Source organism: Sinohyriopsis cumingii, chromosome 3 (genome assembly GCF_028554795.1).
Source record: "Sinohyriopsis cumingii isolate HCF-2022 chromosome 3, ASM2855479v2, whole genome shotgun sequence".
Lineage (NCBI taxonomy): Eukaryota > Metazoa > Mollusca > Bivalvia > Unionida > Unionidae > Sinohyriopsis > Sinohyriopsis cumingii.
In genome coordinates, this window is record NC_142963.1 from 146,814,569 (window position 1) to 146,837,111 (window position 22,543).

The 22,543-nt window shown below is 36.4% G+C and overlaps 1 protein-coding gene across 1 annotated transcript; it reads right to left on the reverse strand.

Moving 5' to 3' along the window:
• Nucleotides 1–5,497: 5,497 nt before the first annotated feature.
• Nucleotides 5,498–20,803, reverse strand: LOC149804088 (uncharacterized). Its single transcript, XM_089954037.1, has 6 exons — nt 20,647–20,803; nt 17,591–17,935; nt 11,077–11,171; nt 9,540–9,727; nt 8,078–8,195; nt 5,498–6,345 (listed from the first exon to the last, which is right to left on the reverse strand). The coding sequence occupies exons 1-6, from the start codon at nt 20,744–20,746 to the stop codon at nt 6,196–6,198; spliced, it is 996 nt and encodes a 331-aa protein (XP_089810163.1). The 5' UTR covers nt 20,747–20,803; the 3' UTR covers nt 5,498–6,195.
• Nucleotides 20,804–22,543: the final 1,740 nt, after the last annotated feature.

Here is a 22,543-nt window from a genome sequence, read left to right on the forward strand (position 1 = left end):
ACCTACCTACCTACATCTATACATTCATACATACATACATGCATACATGCATGCATACATGCATGCATACATACATACATACATACATACATACATACATACATACATACATACATACATACATACATACTCACAATAGTTTGCTAGTATTGGGAAGTGTCGATACGTTGTAGTTGCTTTTCCACTATACCAAATTCAAACTCAGTCGAAATAATAAATTAATAAATTGGGAAACGTGTTTTTGACAATAATTATACAAATGACTAACTTTCACAATCACTTGCATATAGACGAGTGCTCTTGAAAAGCAAGTAATTGGACTTCCTACGGGCACACGGACTAAAGTCAAAGACAGAGCCATTCTAATTTGAATAATATTTGATGATGACGATGGTGATTACGGCAAAGGCACCAACAACTGTAGTACCTACCACCTGTAGAACTAATATGGAGGGAAAAAAAAATGAAAATACAGCATTATTATTATTACTATTATTATTATCATCATCATTATTATTATTATTATTATTATTATTATTATTATTATTATTGGTGGTACTAGTTGTTGTTGTTATTGTTGTGGGGTTTAACGCCATTTTGCAACACACGATAGGCTATGCATGGCGGCCAGTATTAATGGTGGAGGAAGAACCCGGGAAAACTCCGGGAATAACCACCGACCCACGAGAAGATATTGGCAAACTTTCTCACATACCCACATTGGCCGAATCCTAGACTGGAACCCACGCAGACAGAGGTGATATGGCAGTGATCCGTAACAGAGAGCCCTTTAGACCACTCGGGGCCCCTGGTGGTACTAATAGTAGTATGTATGTATGTATGTATGTATGTATGTATGTATGTATGTATGTATCTATGTATGTATGTATATGTATGTATGTATGTATGTATGTAAGATGAATGTATGTATGTAAAAGGTTTAACGGCACATAGGTATACACACACACACACATATATATATATATCCAATTAAGATATGCTGTTCACACAAAAAAATGCATACAACGCCAAAGTAAAAGCAAACATTGTACCATTATTGCGCTACAAAGTTACTGCAGACTTTCAAATTATCCAAGACATTCTTAACTGAAACATAGTCGCAGGATGTGTCCAGCTGGTAGAAGCAGTAGTAATTATTATTGTTGTTTTTGTTGTTGTTGTTGCTGCTGCTGCTGTTATCATTGATAGATGTCACAGGAAGGAGAAAAATAAAAGTGTTACGTAAATTTGATTCAATTTATATTTGATTTAATTTAATTGTCTGTTTGTAATTTTTAAATTGACTTATTTTTAATTTCCTTACATGTCAATGTAATGTAATTTTGTTTACTAAGAATTTGATATATTCCTGAAAATCAGTTTGACCTGAATCTCTTCATAGATACCTAATAACAGAAACACTGTTTCTATTTCTGACCTAGTTCCCGGCTGAGAGAGAGAGAGAGAGAGAGAGAGAGAGAGAGAGAGAGAGAGAGATCAGTTGGGGCTCTTTCTTTACACAGGAAAGTATGTGTTTGTGACACGTTTGGGAATTACATCTTAACTTTTATTCGAATTATTTTGATTCTAAGAGATTAATTCTTTTTCATGGAAATATTTGAGTTCTCATACAGAATTCTTGGACAAAGATATTTATTATAATTTTTTTCGGAATTCAAACACCGGAATATGTTTCATGTAGTTCACAAAGGACTGTACACGTCAGCTCTATCCTGACTACAGTATACGTCATCACCTTCCATCTTGGATTTTTCGTCGGGACTTGAACTTGAATATTTTAAAACATTTCATTACTAGGACATATAAAATTTAAATTGTGGATTATTTATGGATTATTTTTGGATTTGATTCTTAAAACCGTAAGTTCTTATTTATTTCATTTTACAGAGTTTTTTCAGGGAAATAAACAAAAAATTAAATTTGTCATGGCTTGTTGTTTTCACTCTTTCTTTTGTTACTGTTTATTAGAGCCTAAACTTGTAATATAAGACAAGAACAATATCAACTTAGAAAACTAGTACTTGGCTAAAGCGACGTGTGCGCGTACGTGTTAGCTTGTTCGGTTCGTTAACCTGTTTTTATGAGTGTGTCCAAATTTAAATCAAGGTTTTGATCTTCGTTGGATCTATGGTTAATAAATAACAACAACTAAGTATCAGTAATGCTATGTCACATGTTGATTATCATTTTGAATGGTGGTCTCAAAAATCGCCGACTTCTTGCTTGCAAGGCAATGACACATTACGATAGCGCGATATCACGATTTCATTACTCAGAAACAACGGAGCACTGCTTCTCTCTCTCTCACACAATATAAGATATTGTGTATGTTAGGTACAATGAAAATAGACTGACTTTGCTACAAGTGAACTATAATTTATTGTTTTGTCTATGTGCATAACGTTCCCGGCAGATGTACTTTGCTTTTTTACTTTTGTATATATTGGCGGTATTCTAATTACTCGAGGGGTCAAGTGGGCCATTGATTCCACAGGTCGAATTATTGGTTACTGTCTTCGCAAAGTCTATGCACGTCATTGGAATTGCCACTTCGAAAACTGACAGCTGCAGGGTTTGCCGTAAAAGTCATGGCCAATATGACAGGATAAATAACTAATGTTTAATTTTATTTTTGGGTGTGTGTGTGTTTTTAAGTATGTTCATGAGGCCTCTCGATATTGACTGGCAGTTGAAATCAGCTGAGCGCTAAAGAGGGTGCTTCAGATAGTTAAATAACTCTTTCTGCAATGTTTTAAAAACAGCCGTTTTAAGTGTGTTGATCCGTCGGTATATTGCCACTTAAAAACTAAATGATAGTTTTTAATGAATTTGGAGAGAGAAATTTTGCTAATGACTGCTCAGTTAAATAATAAAGTTTGAATCTGATAATATATAAAGGTATTAATGAACTGACGCTAGAACAAACAATTCATATTTGCTAGTTTCGAACCTTCACTTAGAAACAGCAATTCAAGATCGGCCAGAAGAAAATGGCAGATTGAATTTTTATCAGAACATTCAAATGGACCATATCCACCTGAAGAATAATTAAGAAACAGTGCAAAATTTGTTCAGTATTCTAATGAACCAGGTTCTCTTGAGGAATAGGTAAGAAGCAGTGAACGCTTTATTCAATATTCAATTGACCAGGTCTATTTGAGGAACAGGCAACGCACAGTGCACGCTTTGTTCAATATTCAAATGAACCAGGTCCAATTGAGGAATAGGTAAGGGACATTGCACGCTTTGTTCAATATTCAAATAGACCAGGTCCAATTGAGGAATAGGTAATACAAAGTGCACGCTTTGTTCAATATTCAAATAGACCAGGTCCAATTGAGGAATAGGTAATACAAAGTGCACGCTTTGTTCAATATTCAAATAGACCAGGTCCAATTGAGGAATAGGTAATACAAAGTGCACGCTTTGTTCAATATTCAAATAGACCAGGTCCAATTGAGGAATAGGTAATACAAAGTGCACGCTTTGTTCAATATTCAAATAGACCAGGTCCAATTGAGGAATAGGTAATACAAAGTGCACGCTTTGTCCATGCATGTTATTGCTAATATACCTATGGCAAATCATCTGAAACCGATGATGCTTTCGCTGAAAGTATATGTACGAGATATTGATTTTTAATAATAAATACAACATAACCAAGTAACATCAACTATTGTATCTATTTAACAAAATAATGTCTTAGAAAAATAGCAGCAGGACTACGCCACGTTTTTCATTGTCTACGAGACCCCATTCCATCACAATAAACTATAAAGACAGATCGCAACCATGCTGTCCATGTTCTCGTTCCAGTGCACGCGCTGGAGTGTTCTTGGTCTTGGTAGTCAGTTTGTATCATAATCCATGAAAAATCTTCTTACACCATCATTTCAAAGAATAAACTTATTTTAATTTTGGATCTCCTCTTTTAGAATATATTAAAACTCTATCGATAAAGTTTAAGATTTGTACAATAGTTTTCAAAACTGGAATAATAAGTTTCGATCAAAATGCCATATGCAGTGGCATCGAGCATGCATTCATTCTGAACTGAGTATGCGAACTGCATGCACATCGTTTAAGCTGTTTGTTTTATGGAAAGAGTCCAAATAAATATTCCAGTGAAAATGTCAAAATGCTATTCATTCAGGTAGAGCTGCTGTATAAATGCCAGTTGTTTGACGTTTTATTATGTCGAAGATACACTTGCTTGAGGTGATAAAATTATATAAAGCGTAAGGGAAACGGTGCATCCTAAACTATATACTATGTTATGGAAGTAATGGAACTGAACTACTCAGGACGCCTCTGGATTGTGTTTGTGAATAATAGACATATTTGGTATCCTGTTTTACTCTCGAACACAAAGGGTTATAGACCAAGAGAACCAGTCTGTATTCTGTAGTACTCGTGCGCCATTTAGCATTATACAAGAGTGATCGAGGAGTCAAGACGTTAGATATTTGAGTGGTCAGTTGTAAGTCAGACATTACTTTCAGCTAATTAGATTGATGGCTTCTATACTCAATTTTAAGTCCAAAGTTATAATGTCTTCAGTGAATTCGATACAAGAACTACATTTTGCTGATTTAGGAACTACATCAACACAAGAAGTAGAAGTTGATTTGTTGTTGTTGTTGTAGGGTTGAACGCCATTTTTCAGCTATACATGGCGACCAGTATAAATGGTGGAGGAAGAACCTTGGAAAACCCCGGGGGAAGAAACACCAACACATGAGAAGCTACTGTCAAGCTTTCTCGCATACCCAAAATGGCCGAATCAGAGATGCCAACCCACGTAGAGGTGAGGTGTCAGTGATCCGTAACGGTGAGCGCTTAAGACCACTCGGCCACTCGGGGCCCTCCCAAGTTGATTTGTGAACAGTTTGTCGCAGAATGACGTATTCTTTATTTATGAATCCCCGTATCCATTATTTTTATAACTGACAAGGTTTCTAAATCTTGTTCACGCGCAAAATAAGACCAAATGTATGCATGAACCATCGATTTTTATTTTTGTGTTTGAATCGATATTTTCCAACAACAAAAGTGAAAGCTTATATCCTAACCATGGATGATGGCTAAATCTTCTACTGTATTGTTACGAATAGATGTGAGCACATGTCGCAAAACACGCAATATCCCAGACTTACGTATTTGTTTATGGGTCGTTCTTGTCGCGTGTTATCTTTTCCACCTGATATATCTGAATTCTAAGCAATTGAGGAAAACATAAATGAGGACATTAGCTGCTCAAACTGGACCTTAACATAATTTTAGAAGCATGTATAGTTACCCAGCAGCCAGATCTGGTCAAACGTTGTTCACAATGGACATATAAAGCCTATGTACCTAAATCATGTTGCCTTTGTACCTAAATCATGTTGCCTATGTACCTAAATCATGTTCACTTTTAAAACACAATTTTCAGACGAAAATACAGCGGGGGTCCATGAAAAAAGGGACAAAAACATAGATAAAATCAACTGTATTGGTATCCATTACATAGAAGTAATTAATACTCAGTACGATCTATTTGCTTATACTAAACAACTAAGCAACTATTGTCTCTTAAAGACCGGAATTTCTTGGACTGCAAACTCCCAGTTCTGAGTAAAAGTGTACCACGCTTATGATGAAACCATCAGACTTTTCCTCCAGAATGTTTTGACGTCATAGCGACAACTTATTTTTCATAAAAGCCTGGAGCAATTGCCAAATATATCATCACTTTTAGCTAGATGTTACAATTTTTCAACATTCATGATCTACGTAAATGTTATTGTAAAATTTTCAATAATGCATATGAAAGCAAAATAAAGTTTTAAACAAAAGGCTACGTGATCTGAATCAACCAGTTTTTGTTAAATTATCAACAAACACGGCTAGATACCTATAATCAATCATCACGTTTGAATTGGGCGACTTTATCCAAGACATCATATTAAAACCGGAGGAATTGCCATTGAGGAACTATATTGCGATTTTTAACATGGAAAGATAAGCAATATTTCTTAACAAATGTCACTGTTTCCGACAAGATAATCGACATATATTGTATTGTACTGAAGTGGATAACATTCTATTCGCTTTACTAAATTGTAATACTTGAAGACTCCTGAATAAAATACCAAATACAAATTGGCAAAAACTGACATGACGATGATGTCTTTAATCATCGTGATCATGTCCATCAGCGACATCATCAATTACGTCTCCAGACACCTTTGTGATTCTGCAGCAAGCCACTCGTGTTCCAGCATTTCCATGTTTTCTGCTATCCCCGGTTCCCATTCCTAGATCATCAGGCATCGAATGGATCTGAGAACATAACAAGAAATTTCAAAATGCAGTTTCATCAATTTTTTCTGTAAATTGCATATACAGCACTTCAGCAAGTAACGGTGCTCAAGATAAAGTCTTGAATTATCCATACGTTGACATGTGGCAATTATTTACATAAGTTTGCGGATGCTGCTCAAAAAAAGTATTTGAAACTGAGCTACGTTTGTTGAATTATTTAGTGCAGAAAGCAATTTCTTATTAGAACTCTGCATACTGCAGTCGGAGCCTTATCCCCATCTTTGCAGGGACCATTCAAGATGATGCAGTTGCATGAGGTAGGCAAAACCCAAGAGAGAATGTGAAGCTCAGCGTAACATATACAATGACTGGCGTTTTGTGATGTTAGAAATGATGTATGTCTCCCTACGGCAAGTGCGAGAATTTGGTATGTTTTATTTAATTCTTTGGTACCCTTAATATAGTTGCACAATTGTAACTTAATTGTTGCAGCATGAAAAGTAGATCACCATGACTTATACTGACCCATGGTGAGTAGGTTTCCTCCAAAAGGAGGGAGAGACAGAGAGAGGAATTGATAATACATCAAGTTTCGGGGCTGCACATTTTCAATGCAAAATATCAGCATTAACGCAGACGACGACAATAACAAGAAAGCAGAAGGAACAAATATTCAAATGTCTCACCTATTCTTTGCAGTAGTAGGCGAGACACAAATTAGATATGTCAATCTTATTTGTTATTTTTCAATATTGGATTATATGGTTTTGAGCATCTCCTCAGTAAAATACCATAAACCGGCAAGAAGTGAAACGAAGGGCTTTTATCTAGCCTACGATTGTGCATGCGTTGCTTTTCCGTAATTGCAAAAGGTTGGACTGGGTTCGCCCTTATCAGATAGAGGAACGTGCCAAAGGTTTAGATTGATCTGGAAAATTAATATATTTACGCTGCCGCATGAGAGAAAGAGAGATACAGACAGACAGAGTTGTAAGCCCATAGGTTTTGTTGATCCATTACGGAGATATCTAATAATCGGAACTCGATTATAAAATGCTTTACTTTTCTGCAATTGTTTCTTTAGTTTCCACCGCTCTGGTGGCTTAGTGGTTAGAACGTCCGCCTCGGATGCGGAAGGATGAGGGTTCGAACCTCGGCTGAGTCATACCAACGACATATAAAAATGTTACTAATTCCTGCCTCACTAGGCGCTCAACATTAAGAGGTTATTGGTAGGATTGGTCGGCTTGGTGTCAGGATAATGTGACTGGGTGGGGCATCACGCTATATGTCTGCGACATGATGTCCCGGTACAAGACATCACTATAGACCGCCACACTGCAGACATCGTAGCGATGACTGAATAAATTGTTAAAGCTACGTTAAAGGTCCAAACCCCCCCCCCACTCTCTCTCTCTCTCTCTCTCTCTCTCTCTCTTCCTCTCTCGTTTAGTGATTGTGTACAATAATGAAGATGCTTGTACTAGAGTCATTTTCCCTAATAAATTCTGAGAAATATACGGAACACCTTACTTATTCTTCTGCCTCCCAAACAGATATTTAGTGTAACCTTAATATGCATAAGTACGTTGTAAAACAAAAGTATAGGGTCTTTCGTTTACTGCCTTCTTAAAAGAGTTTCGTATACAGATACATGCATGCATGAGTGCATACATACATGCATCCATACATACAGACAGACAGACATGCATGCATACATACATACATACATACATAAATAGTATCTCACCACAACAGAGCGTCCGATGATGCTGTTTGATGCTATCAGTGTGATTCCAGTGTCTTCAAACTCTGTGTGCACGTTTCCTCGATGGTCAACGGGTATGTTACCAAGGTCTCCCATGTGCCTAAAATTTTAACAAAGAAATTAGTTGTACGATCTAATCAAGCAGTATACATTTATATTAACATGCATCAAAGCGTGACTATTTTCATGGTAGTCTATTCTTACACATGACTTTCGTTCATGAGAAAATAGTGAATTAGTACAATCTGTAAGGCTAATTGGATCTTGTTCCATGACTCGCCAAGGCAAATAAAAACTTTTTTGTACGTGCCACTGCATCTGACCTTTCGTCAATACTACGACACAGGTGTCGTACCCCAAATCAGCTACATGTATAACGTGTCATACTGGTGAGACCACATGTATAATTCGTAACGTGCCTTCAGAATTTAACATATGCACATGAACATAAATTATAATAGGAGGCGAAGATCAAATATAAGTATATCAATTCAGGTCGGTCGCAAAGTTTGCGCTGGACGACCCCCCCCCCAAAAAAAAAGAAATACTACAATGCCAATTCCCTCTCCTAACTCTTTATAAATTGACACCCAAGGCGATCGCCCGTATCGCCTGTAGCCCGGTCCTGAAGACATCACTATTACTACTACAACTATTATTACTACTATTACTACTACTACAACTAATTCTACTACTACTATTGCTACTACTACAACTATCACTGCTACTACAACTATTGCTATTATGACATCTATATAACTATTACTATTACAATTACTACTACTACTATTAATACTACTACAGCTATTACTACTAGTACTATTACTACTACAACTATTACTACTACAATTATTACTACTACTACTTCAGCTATTACTACTGCTAAAACTATTACTACTACAACTATTACTACTATTACAACTACTACTACTACAACTATTGCCTAGACCGCTCCGGTGGCCTAGTGGTCTGAGCGTCCGCCTTGGAAGTGGAAGGTCGTGGGTTCGAGCCCCGGCTGAGTCATACCAAAGACTTACAAAAATGGTACAAACCGCTGCCTCGCTAGGCGCTCAGCATAGTGTTAGGCCTGGTCGGTCTGGTGCCAGGATAATGTGACTGGGTGGGACATCATACTGCATGTCTGCCACATGATGCCCCACTGCTAGACATCACTATAAACTGCCACACTGCAGACATCGTAGCGATGTGACTGAATAATTTTTCACACACACAGAGACACACACAATTATTACTACTACAACTACTGCTATTGATATTATTAGTATTACTACTACTAATGCTGTTACTACTGCTTCTATTAGTACTACTACTGCAATTATTAATACTACAACTATTACTACTACTACTACTACTGCTACTACTACTACTGTATTGCTAAAACAACAGACACTAATACAATATACGAATTAGTATTACAAGATACCTCTCTGCAGATGATCGACCACCATGGAAGGCTTGATGAGGGTTGAAATGACCTCTTAGATGGTCACACCCATTCTCTGGATCAGATCCCTCATGCACGTGCATCGCATGCTCATGTATACCACCTGGGCTATCGTGCACGTTGAAACCGTCCACGTGGACATCAACTTCTACGGGACCACCAGATAGCTAAAACGTATGGATTCAGTCAGTATCTCTAAACCATCTTTCTACATTATTTAATTATAATTCCAGTTTCAAAAAACAAACATTTTGTGCATATTTAAAATATCATTGACAAAAGTTATGAATCAAATCATCGTCTTTGTTATACATTTTACTACACGATAAAACACAATATGTTTTTACACAATCTTTGTCTGAGAAAATAATTTCTTGCAATCCTTCTATCCATTCATCCATCTACTTCTACTGCTACACATATACATACATGGAGAATTTGTTGTTGTTGTTTCAGGGTTTAACGCCATTTTCCAGCACAATATAGGCTATACGTGGCAGTCAGAATAACTGGTGGAGGAAGAACCACCTACCTACGAGTAGCTACTGGCAAGCTTTCTCACGTACCCACGTTAGCCGAGCCTGAGACTCGAATACACGCAGACAGAGGTGAGATGGCAGTGATCCGGAACGGTGAGCGCTTTAGACCACTTGGCCACTCGGGGTCCCTACGTGCAGAGGTAGACGCATGCATGCATGCACACACACACACACACACACACACACACACACACAACATACATACATACATATGTTTTCTTGCGCACCTTACGTAAATATCAACGATGCACCAATAGTTTTTCTATACTAGGAAAAATTTGAATTGATAATATCGTATCTTTGAAGAGATGGGGACATACCGAATTTCCTTGATTTAGGATAAACCATATCTTGCTAATGGAACACAGGTTATCAAAGTATGTATTTCTACAAACAAATCGAGTGTTGTTGGTAGTATGAAACTGACTTAATCAAAACAATGATACATTTTCTGGTCAAGTATGAACATAGCTAGTCATTTTACATCATTAGTCATATGACATCATTAGTCATTTGACAACATTAGTCATTTGACATCACTCAAGTCACATTATTCTTACCACTATTCTAACAAGACTTTCATGTGACATGTACAACCTTTCAATGATGGCAAGGGACCGCTCTGGTGGCCTAGTGGTTAGAGCGTCCGCCTCGAATGCGGGTGTTAGTGGATTCGAACCCCGGCCGAGTCATACCAACGACTTATAAAAATGGTACTAAAAGCTGCCTCGAAAGGGGCTCAGAATTAAGAGGTTAGTATTAGGACTGGTCGGTCTGGTGTCGGGATAATGTGATTGGGTGGGACATCGTGATACATGTCTGCGGCATGATGCCCCAGTACTTGACATCACTATAAACTGCCACACTGCAGACATCATAGCGATATGACTGACAAATTGTTAAAGCTAAGTTAAAAATCCAAATCACACACACACACACACACACACACACACACACAATGATGGTAAGGTACTTACCTTTTGTGAGAAATGGACATATCCTCTGGGGTTTTCCCGCTCTGCCTCAGGGAGATCTATATTGGGGATGAAGTCACAGTGCGCATGGATCTCATCTACAGAAACAGATTTTATAAAATCCACAAAATATGTTGTTGCAAGATAGAATGACCCATAGGAAAGTAGATCTAAGCAGCCTTTTACAGCTTGCATCAATGAGAAATAGAAAATTCATGACTAGAATTATTAATGTAGCACTTGCAAGCAGTCATTTACAATAATGCAGAAGGAAAGTAGCACTTGCAAACTGCCACGTCCAATTTGCATCAATGATAATACAATATACATTGATAGAATTATGCAAGTAGCACTTTCAAGCAGCCATTGACAATAATGCATCAAGGAAGATTAGAAAATACACGCATAGAGTTATGTCGGTAATCCTCCTCTATAGACTGACTATTTGATTGTTTGCTGCTCTTTTTGTTGGTGTTCTCGTGGAATACACGTTACTAATACATAGCCTGTCAATATGACTGTTGCTGTGCTTATTATTGATGTTCTAATGGAATACACGTTACTAATACATGGCCTGGCAATATGACTGTTGCTGTGCTTATTATTGATGTTCTAATGGAATACACGTTACTAATACATAGCCTGGCAATATGATTCTTGCTGTGCTTATTATTGATGTTCTCATGGAATACACGTTACTAATACATAGCCTGGCAATATGACTTTTGCTGTGCTTATTATTGATGTTCTCATGGAATACACGTTACTAATACATAGCCTGGCAATATGACTCTTGCTGTGCTTTTATTGATGTTCTCATGGAATACACGTTACTAATACATAGCCTGGCAATATGACTGTTGCTGTGCTTATTATTGATGTTCTAATGGAATACACGTTACTAATACATAGCCTGGCAATATGACTGTTGCTGTGCTTATTATTGATGTTCTCATGGAATACACGTTACTAATACATGGCCTGGCAATATGACTGTTGCTGTGCTTATTATTGATGTTTTAATGGAATACACGTTACTAATACATGGCCTGGCAATATGACTGTTGCTGTGCTTATTATTGATGTTCTCATGGAATACACGTTACTAATACATGGCCTGGCAATATGACTGTTGCTGTGCTTATTATTGATGTTCTCATGGAATACACGTTGCTAATACATGGCCTGGCAATATGACTCTTGCTGTGCTTATTATTGATGTTCTCATGGAATACACGTTACTAATACATGGCCTGGCAATATGACTGTTGCTTTGCTTATTACTGATGTTCTCGTGGAATACACGTTACTAATACATGGCCTGTTGCTGTGCTTATTATTGATGTTCTCGTGGAATACACGTTACTAATACATAGCCTGTTGCTGTGCTGATTACTGATGTTCTCGTGGAATACACGTTACTAATACATAGCCTGGCAATATGACTGTTGCTTTGCTTATTACTGATGTTCTCGTGGAATACACGTTACTAATACATGGCCTGTTGCTGTGCTTGTTATTGACGTTCTCATGGAATACACGTTACTAATACATAGCCTGGCAATATGACTGTTGCTGTGCTTATTATTGATGTTTTATGGCATTTGATGTGATTCAAAGAAATGATCTTAACTGGCATACACCCAATAAATTCAATAGTAAAATCAATATATGGTAATTAAATATGGCCGCCAATCGCCTCGCTTTCTAACGGGTCTATTATGGGACACAAAAAGTTCATGGGCCCAATAGCCTCGCAAGGAATTAGTTCAGATCTCGTTCATTCTTATTCGACGGTCCCGGCAGTGACGTTTACAATAAGAATTCTGCAAAAATGGCTGAAACTAGGAATCAGAACCAAACGTTCATTATTAACAGGTCTCCCCTTTTTCATGGTGTCCTTTAATTTGGAAAAGATTATTAAGTCTGAATAGAAATTACATATAGGTGTTGGACATAACAATTAAAACAAAGTAGTATTCTTTATTTCCCATGAGGAATTGAGTACATGCAATAAAATGTTACGTTTTTCAACAATCGAGAATTCCCCTTAACAATCAAATTCTCTAAGTAAAGAAACGACAAAGAATAAAAAGATTTTTTTAATAAAAAAATGAATTTCGCTTAAGAATTCACCACTTCTTGCAACTAGCATGTGATGTGTGAACTTGTGTTAGTACATTCTTGGCTTTTTTCAGTTTTAGAACGTTAACAACTTTAATTTTCTGTTTATGCCATTCAGTGATTTTACAGAGACCGTTCGAGCATCAAAACGATTCAAATGGGTTAAATTTGATACCGATCTTTCATCCAATATCATCGTCATTCCTCCGAGAGAAAAACAAATTTAAATGAACTTCTCAAAAAATCCGTTTAGCATGATTTTTTGTAATGTTGCATAAGACGTGCTGGCAGGATGATCTTTAAAACATTTCTTAAAAGAAATTAGAAAAAACCATAAACAATTGCTTCTCGAAAAACTCTGAAGAGAATGTATCAAATTTGAAATAAAACTATTCCAGCGCAAAATCCTTTCAATCTTGTGCAAACGGTGCCTCTCCAACGTCAGAAACGGTTGTCCTTAATACAGTATTAAACATGTTTGCGATTTCTTTTACCAAATCTCTCAGCAGAATTTGACTAAATTTAAACGAAATCATTTTTGAATTAAGAGAATTAAGATTTGTTTAACAACGTGGATTCTCTACCAAATATGGCCACCATTACTAAAGATAGAACAAACTTTAAACGACACCTTTTCAAAACCCAACAATAAAACTCAATCAAATTTGATAGAAAGCATCAGGACTAAAAGGTTTCGAAATCTGTACAAATGATGCCGATCAACTATCAAATACAACAGCCGCTACTTAAAGATAAAAAACTTTCTACCGTTAATTTTCTTAAACCAAAAGTGAACAGAATTGGGCCAAATTTAAATTTCAAACGAAAACGACCAGCATTGATAGCAAGCATCGAGACCTATAGTGATCCTTCAGTATGGCCCAATGATGTTGGTGTGTCATTCGATATGGATTTAGTTAAGAAACTGAAGAGAGAAACTTTGAAATAATTCTTGCCTGAGCATATCTAATCAACATAATTTGAATCAGTGTTATTTATAGAAAGCAGGCAACTGATCGAGATTTCATGGCCAACTGCTCTTGCGTTTGGTTATCGGGAAGGTGGCAGCAGAATGAATGATCCGTTTGGCCCTTTTGTTATTAAAGTAGTGCCCAGTGTATAACAGCAAGAAACATAATAATGTAACCTATCTCCAAAAGATTAAACATACAACTTTAATATCTCTAATTCAATTGACGTTATAATAGCGAAAGAATATCACCAATGATGGTTAGAGATAATTGATTACGACAATTTCGTGTACCGTGTAACATGAAAATGTATAAAGTGTTCTCAAACAAAGTAAATAACGGAGCTTTGAAAATAATTTTAAATTGAATTCTGAAAGACTGTGAACTAACATTTGAATGTATTTAAAAGACGTATTACATGCTACATTATTATATCGAGATCTTATACCTATATTTAAATCATTTAAATTCAGACTTTACTAAGGTTTGGACCAAAACATAATTTAATTCCTCAAAAATATACTCTCCAGTATAACATATACAATCACTTCAGTTCCAGATTACATTCATACAGGCGTGGAATGTATATAGTATGTACGCTGTCTCAATGACATACCACGAGATGTATACATCTTTCATTGAAAGGAAACGAGGCTTGCCCGAGTTTCCTTTTAATGAAAAATGTATAAAACGAGTAGTATATCATTGATGCAGCGTACATACTATACATATATTTTATTTATATCACATACAAATACACATATTTGCACTTTGAATGGAGTTACAATGTGCTGCTGGCAACTGTGTATTGACCGAGTGAATGAACTCATCACAACCCTTCGAGTCTGTCCGCTACAAAATGTAGTTCTACGATTTTTCTTGTTATTCACAGTCACATATGCAAATTGATAATTGATTGTTTTCTTTTTTAGTTTCTATTTTTATTCACATTTATTAAATCAGTATAAGACACAGTCATGAATTAAAAATGAAATATAGTTTTTTTTTTTTTATGAAGAAAGTAGTGCACTGCAAACACTATTAACGTCTTATACACTATACCTGTACTGTCAGGCATTCACGTACTGGCGTACGGAAATTAGCGTGGAATAAAAACGAAGTGAAATTACGAACCAACAAGAGGTAATTAAAATATTTTAATATATTTACAGTTCATCTAAGTTATTATTCTGCTTTAACTAACTATGTAATTCTCTCTATCTCTCTCCTCCTCCGGACGACTTGACTAACATTACCAACATTCATAGGTCCAGAGACACCGTCCTATGACACAAGCGAAAATCCCCAACGCTCGTATTTTCGTGGATTTTCGCCCATATCTAGATACGATAATCCAGAGAGAGAGAGAGAGAGAGACCATTTCGACATTTTTATATTTGATAATTAATAATCGTTATTTAGAACATTAGTCATTATAATAAGTTTAAAAACAAAGGATTAAAACACAATACAGTATGCGCATCTCGTAACCGACAAATTTAACATGTAGGCCCAGTGTGTGTCAACTGGCGATTGCAACTATGTATCATTGTAATTATGAACACTGTAGATATAACCCAAGGAAAGCGTAAACAAGCGTAACCGTTACGACGAATCAGATTACTGTAGGTTATTTGGTACAAGTTCACTTTTAATGTTTTCATCCAGCGCAATGTTTTTCTCTCTCACTCCAGATCGGTGCTTACTTTGTCACACACACACACAGACACACACACACACACACACACACACACACACACACACACACATATATATATATATATATATATATATATATATATATATATATATATATATATATATATATATATATATATATATATATATATTATTTATTTGTGTGTGTGTGTGTGTGTGTGATGCATACATACATACATACATACATACATGCATGAGATTAAGGACTTGATGAGCAAACGTGTTATTATTCCGTCAAAAACACCTACAAGGGTCATTCTCGAAGACACTTGTCTAATGATTCAATATTAGGATGATCTGCACTTCTGGTAACCACTGTTTGATTGTTACGTTTTGGCCAATGTTGATGACGATGCTGACGTGATCGTGGTGGTGATCGTGGCCGTGATATAGTTTAAATGAGAAGATTTATGTATTTTAAGGAACTAGGCACAACATTAACCTCTGATAAGACCACAAAGTCCACTAAAGATTTGTCATGTATAAGTTATGCACCGGTACACAATGAGTATTTGGATTTGTCTTGGTTACCTTACTTACGGAGCAAAATCCCCGGACATGTTTTATCCATCTCTTTAATAAAGACCCACTTGTAAGAAAGCATGAGATGACCTTGACATTATTTCATGAGCCAGTGTATGGAAATGAACAGCAAATGTATGTGGAAATAGAATTTATTCAGTTTATGTGGACGAAAGGAAAAGGGTCCGGCTTCATGAAATTTATAGATATAAATCAAAGAATAAGCGTCCACGCAAATAAACAGAACATTTTAGGAAAGACAGAATCATTGTTTACCACTATATGTCCAATGCGTGTGATGTCACATTGTTTGATTCTAACCACACCACCGTTTTGAGTGGGCATACACGACACAGTTGCCTGTGTTTACCTTGAAATTCTACATCGCAACTAAACATTACATTGTTGCGGTATTTTTGTGAAAAGAAGATTACTGGATGCAGAAATACACATATTTACTGTAATGTATTTGTGACCGGATATTTGCAGTGCGTATTTGATTTGGAACATTAGACTGTAAAGAAGACGTAAACAAAACCTCTTTTTGAGTCCTGACTTGCATCGCATATTTACCGCTTATATATGCTGTGGTTGGATAAAGTTCTTTCAGTTGGGGAGAGCGGTTTATGTCTGCATTCTTATGTGAACGAAGGTGAGTTTATTTACTTAAGTAAGTTCACATTTTAACTACGCTTATATATAGAGTGGATTCCATGCTACAGATATACCGCCCCTTCACCCCACCCCACTATCAACTGAGCAATACCCGTAGGTTTAATTCTTGTTATTGTTCTTGTTTTGGGGGTTTTAGCCATTTAAAAAAAAATATGTTACGATATATCATACATGACATAACAAACCTCTATAGGGGGAAATTGGCCAGATTGAAACAGACGAGACCATTTTCCCCCAATTCCCTTTCGGGGCAAACGATGTTCATTGAAAACAAAATTCCAAAAAGCGGGGTTTAAAAAAGGTTTTCCACAATCGCAGCAAATCAGTAAAGAGGATACTGCACAATAATTTCATGGTCGTATTTGGACCAATCAGAATCACATAGTGATATGTTAACGTGTGGTAATATAAAAAATATGAAACTGTACATACTACGTAAAATATTTCATTTAGAGAATTATGATTTTTGAAGAAACCTGTAATTTTTCTATCAAGAACAAACTTACCAGGGTCATTCTCGAAGACATACTTATCCAGGGATCCATTAGTGGAGGTATTTACACCTCCGGTTTTATTATAACGTCTCGGCCAATGTTGGTGACGATGCTGGTGATGGTCGTCATCGTGATCATGGCCTGCGCAACCGTCTACGTGCATGTGCAGATGGATATGACTATCATTCGGATCATCTCTGCTTGACATCACAGTGTCATCTTTACCATGCAGATGAATGTGCACGTTGCCTACTTGCAGGTTGTTGTCATCTTGAGCACCAGATGGCTTTGCGGCGGCGGATGTAAGTTGGGCTTGAAGTTCTTGAAAATCATGTCGGAGTTCATCAATTTCATCCTCTTTGTAAAATAAATAAATAAATAGCAAGCTATTCACTCATCATTCCGGGGAGCTAATTTTTTAATTACGATGAGGGCAGAAGACAAAGCTTTATTGTTACTATCAATGGGACCCATGTACGGTTGATTCAGACAGTTGCTTAGATATGTAGAAGATCTTGTTTTGGATTGGCTTTTTGAATCGCGCATGAGCAATCGGGCACATATTTCACCTTTTTGGAACCATGATTTCACTTACAGGTCCCCTTTTCCCCAAAACCATCACTATCCCTAGGTATAGAGAAAACTCGACTGTCCGTGCGAGGTTTGGTCAGGTCTGCTTTAGTTATTACGAAAGAAAGTCTAAAACTGGGCAAACTCTCTTATTCTGGATCCGGCAAATTTTGGTCTAATGTATGAATTTAATGTGCTTTTCATGTCTTCACTACATCACGCCGCATCAGAGCTATAGTTGTGTTCTTTTCTCTAATACATCTTGGGTCTGTTATGACCTGTGATGACGTCACAGACTTTGGAACAATGGTTATGCCGCATGACACAAAATTAAGGTTTTCGGCCTAAATTAGTTTTCCCCGTTCTTTGATTAATTATGATAGTTATAATATCACGGATTGGGTATATTGCATATCAGTTTGAAAATACTCGTACATTTTTAAGCCTTAGCACCTAAAAACTTTCTCTTGAAACTCTAGTTATTGCTATCAGTAATGTCTCAGATGTACACCAGGAAATCTTTCCATTTGCGATTTTGTGAATGAAATTGCTGTACTCGGTCTTTTAGGCAAAAACATTAAAGCAGGCCTAGCAGACCAAACATCCCATTTGACAATCGGAAATTATTCTTGCGAAATGTAACTACAATTACTGATGCACCCACAAGAGTTAGGGATAATACAATTTTTTTATATAGCAAATTCAAGAAAGTAGGTAAAAGTATACCCAAATCCCATTATTTAATAAATATCAAGACACGAAAACACATAGAATGATTGCACACGAAAAAGGAAATAAGAAATGTGCAACTTCATAAAAAACCCAAAACATTAATAAATACTTCATGCATATGCGAGACAAAAGGTATATACATTAAATGATCTGTGTATATTCTCGAAATCGTGGACTCGAGAAACAAATATGTACTTGAATAAACACAGTAATAAGAGTTACATACCGTATGTGCTCCCTTATAAGTCAGCACAAACTATAAAATGCAAAGATCCTGATCTGCCGTAGCATAATGCTCCTGCAGATCAGGGTCTATGTTGTTCGTTCTACCGATTACACTTTACAAACAGCCCAGAGATCCCGATCATTATGAGACGGTAGATCTTGGTCTGGACAGTTTGCAGTTGGACTCGTCTTTAAGCGAATGCATACGGTACGGGTTATCATGGTAACACTATAAATAAAGCATATTTGGGATGCGTCACCAAACGGGCAATATAATTTTTTAATGACATATCATCATTTCAGCTTGGAGATGGATGAAAATAAATTCCCATCAGATTCCAACGCCTTTTAGGAATATAAGAAATCATTGTATTAATCGTCCATGTACATTCGCAGCTATCATTATATGCATGTGTACATATTTATGCACGTGTGTTCATCTGTACATATTTATGCATGTGTATCTGTACTTATATGAAGGCATGTGTGTACATACATGTATGTATGTATGTATGTATGTATGTATGTATGTATGTATGTATGAACGTATGTATGTATGTATGTATGTATGTGCATGTGTTCATATTGAAGTATCTGTGTGCATGTGTGTTCGTATTTGTGCATGGATGTGCATGTGTTCATATTGAAGTATGTGTGTGCATGTATTTGTGCATGGATGCAATACTTATACATGTCTGAGCATATGCACATAGAGAGCATATAAATTACTTTGGATTTGTTGGGGGGAGGGGGTAACAAAAGAGCAATACAAGATAAAGAAAGATATAGTTGTTTCTTGGAGTGATCAGGGTACGGCCACTATGGAGATTCGGGTCGGCTATATTATTTTCATGGTACGCGCCTGCATACCGCGATGTATCTCAATACTAAAAATAGGTCCCAATGCAGATTGTTCCTAACTAAAGTCGGGAAACACATAGTAATCAACCTTATCTCTCTAAAATAATCATGAAACACACACACACACACACACACACACACATTTCTTGGAGGCCAATGATTGCCATCTTTATGTTGTTAATGATGTCTGCAGTGTGGTAGTTTATAGTGATGTATAGCACTGGGGAGGGGGCATCATGCCGCAGACATGTAGCATCATGCCCAACCTAGTCACATTATCCTAGCGTCATGCCGACCAGCCCGACAATAACCTATTAATGCTGATCGCCTCGCCAGATGGCTGCAAGAACCATTTTTATAAGTCTTTGGTATGATTCGGCCGGGGTTCGAACCCGCGGCCTCTCATCCGAGGCGGATCACAGAATTGAACATATTGGGGAAAATACAGTGTGATGATATAGTAGCTATTTTTAATCCAAGACTGTATACTATACAAGATTTCCATAATGCTCTAGTGCGTTAACTGTGATTGTGGGATGTAAATAAATAAATAAAAAGGTAAATAAACATATAAATAAATAAATAAAAAGAAGGAATACGCTGACGGGATTGAAAGAAGAGACACATATAACATAAGACAATACGCAGATCAAAGGATAATTAAAATAAATATTACTTACGTAAATCATCTTTTGACGATGGTTTGCCCGGTTTCTTGGGTTTTCTGGCCAAAGCAACGCAGACTACGGTGACAAACAGAAGAATATAAGACAGTTTCATTTTGCCGGTCTCAGACGATCGCAGCTTATGCGCGATATTTCTTATCAACGGTCTTAAATATTAATAGTGCATATATCTGTCTCATCAGGTGACCAATTAGCAACGAGATTAGGAATTGCGTAGTCAGCAATCTGACCCGTGAGTACTTGAGTATCGCGATCCTAATCTGCCTGGTCATTATAAACACTTAATTTGAAGATTGAATGACAAATGTCAAGGGCGCTCGCAGAAAGTTTTTGGGGTGGGGTGCGGTGGGTGGTGGTGGTGGGGCAAACATAAAGTAGTCAGCCATTAAGTTTTATGGATGTAGGCCAAAACATGTTTAGATGTAAAATCCGGGGGCGACAAATCTGTATTTTTTCGCCTGATGCTATTTTGCATTGTCATGAAGTGTGAATACACTAGCAAGCTGAGTAACAATCTTACAATGACATCCAATAAAATTACTTTCTTACTGTACATTAAGTCTCTTTAGAATGTTTTTTGTACGTACAATAGAGCAACCCGTGTGGAGGGGCCACTTTGTCATATGAGGCAACTAAACGCAAAATTTACTCAGGTTTCAAATATAATATACATATTATATACGGATAATGTGCACAATGGTATGTATGAAAGTGTAAATAAAAAGTTCCTATCAGACATGTAAATATGTGAAAATGAAACACCGTTGAACGCCATTAAAAATCTTTTATTTTTTATTTTACATTTCATATCTACTTTTCCTGCAATAATGCCATGCAGCACGTGTATTTAGTATTTTAGGCCGATCCCACCCCCAGCATAATAAAAACCCTGTAAACACTAACACTAAATCAGTGAAATATAAATTAAGTGAAGCTTCAGTCTGCATTAATCTTTACACAAATCAAGAAATGTAACATGTCCAAGTGCATTAACCTCATCCTGCTTAGATTGCAACTGGGTAGTGTTATGTAGATTCAATTTGCATTTCTTATTTGTAAGTTTTTATATCTTCATGATATGATGTGAGTTATGTAAAATTGTAACTGACCTTGTCCAAAATCAAGTTTATTGTGTACTTGACCAAATTAATTTTTTTAATTCCGTAAACAACTAATGCATAGCTAATATTTTCTCGATGAATATGGTTTTAATATTATGATCATTATTAATGGAAGTAAGCATATTTAACATGGTCTGAGTCAATATCGTTGTATTTATTATGTTCTTTATTATAATTTAGTAATATACCTTCTAATTATAACTAAGATTTTATCTTGTAAACATTTGGAATCTTGTGGAATGAAACTTTCCATTAGGTCCAGGGGTGGGCAAACAACGGCCCGCATGCGGCCCGCCAAGGGTTTTCATGCGGCCTAGGAACAAGTCATCATTCGCACTGACTCTGTTTATGTTACACTGTTTATCAAATAAATGTGCTTCTTTTGAAGTTTAAGTTTTCAAATATTAACAACATATTAACAACTGAAAATTAATTAGATGTTATTTAAAAAAAACTTCTGTTTTTGCTATTTCAAATATTAATTATTTTACTTAATGAACTATGCGGCCCGCTACAAGGTGTAAATTTGTGTATGCGGCACTTGCACTGGAAAGTTTGCCCGCCTCTGCATTAGGTAATAGTTGATTTTAGAAAAACCTAATTGTGATCTAGGTCAGGCAGAGGAGTACAGTAGATTGTTATTGGAAAAAACTAATTATTTGTGTTGCAAGATCAGTTGTATTAGTGTTGTGTTCAGTATTTCATTTTTGCTGGAATTTATTTATTCGAATTATTTATTCACAGAAAATACAAAGTGCTCATTATCTAAA

Bases quoted from the DNA above. Each gene is read 5' to 3' on its own strand.
- LOC149804088 (XM_089954037.1), bottom strand. From the start codon at position 20,746: ATGAAACTGTCTTATATTCTTCTGTTTGTCACCGTAGTCTGCGTTGCT. The intron at 17,936-20,646 runs GTAAGTAATATT...TATTTTACAAAG, and splicing joins ATCGTCAAAAGATGATTTAC to AGGATGAAATTGATGAACTC. The intron at 6,346-8,077 runs GTGAGATACTAT...TTATGTTCTCAG, and splicing joins TCATCGGACGCTCTGTTGTG to ATCCATTCGATGCCTGATGA.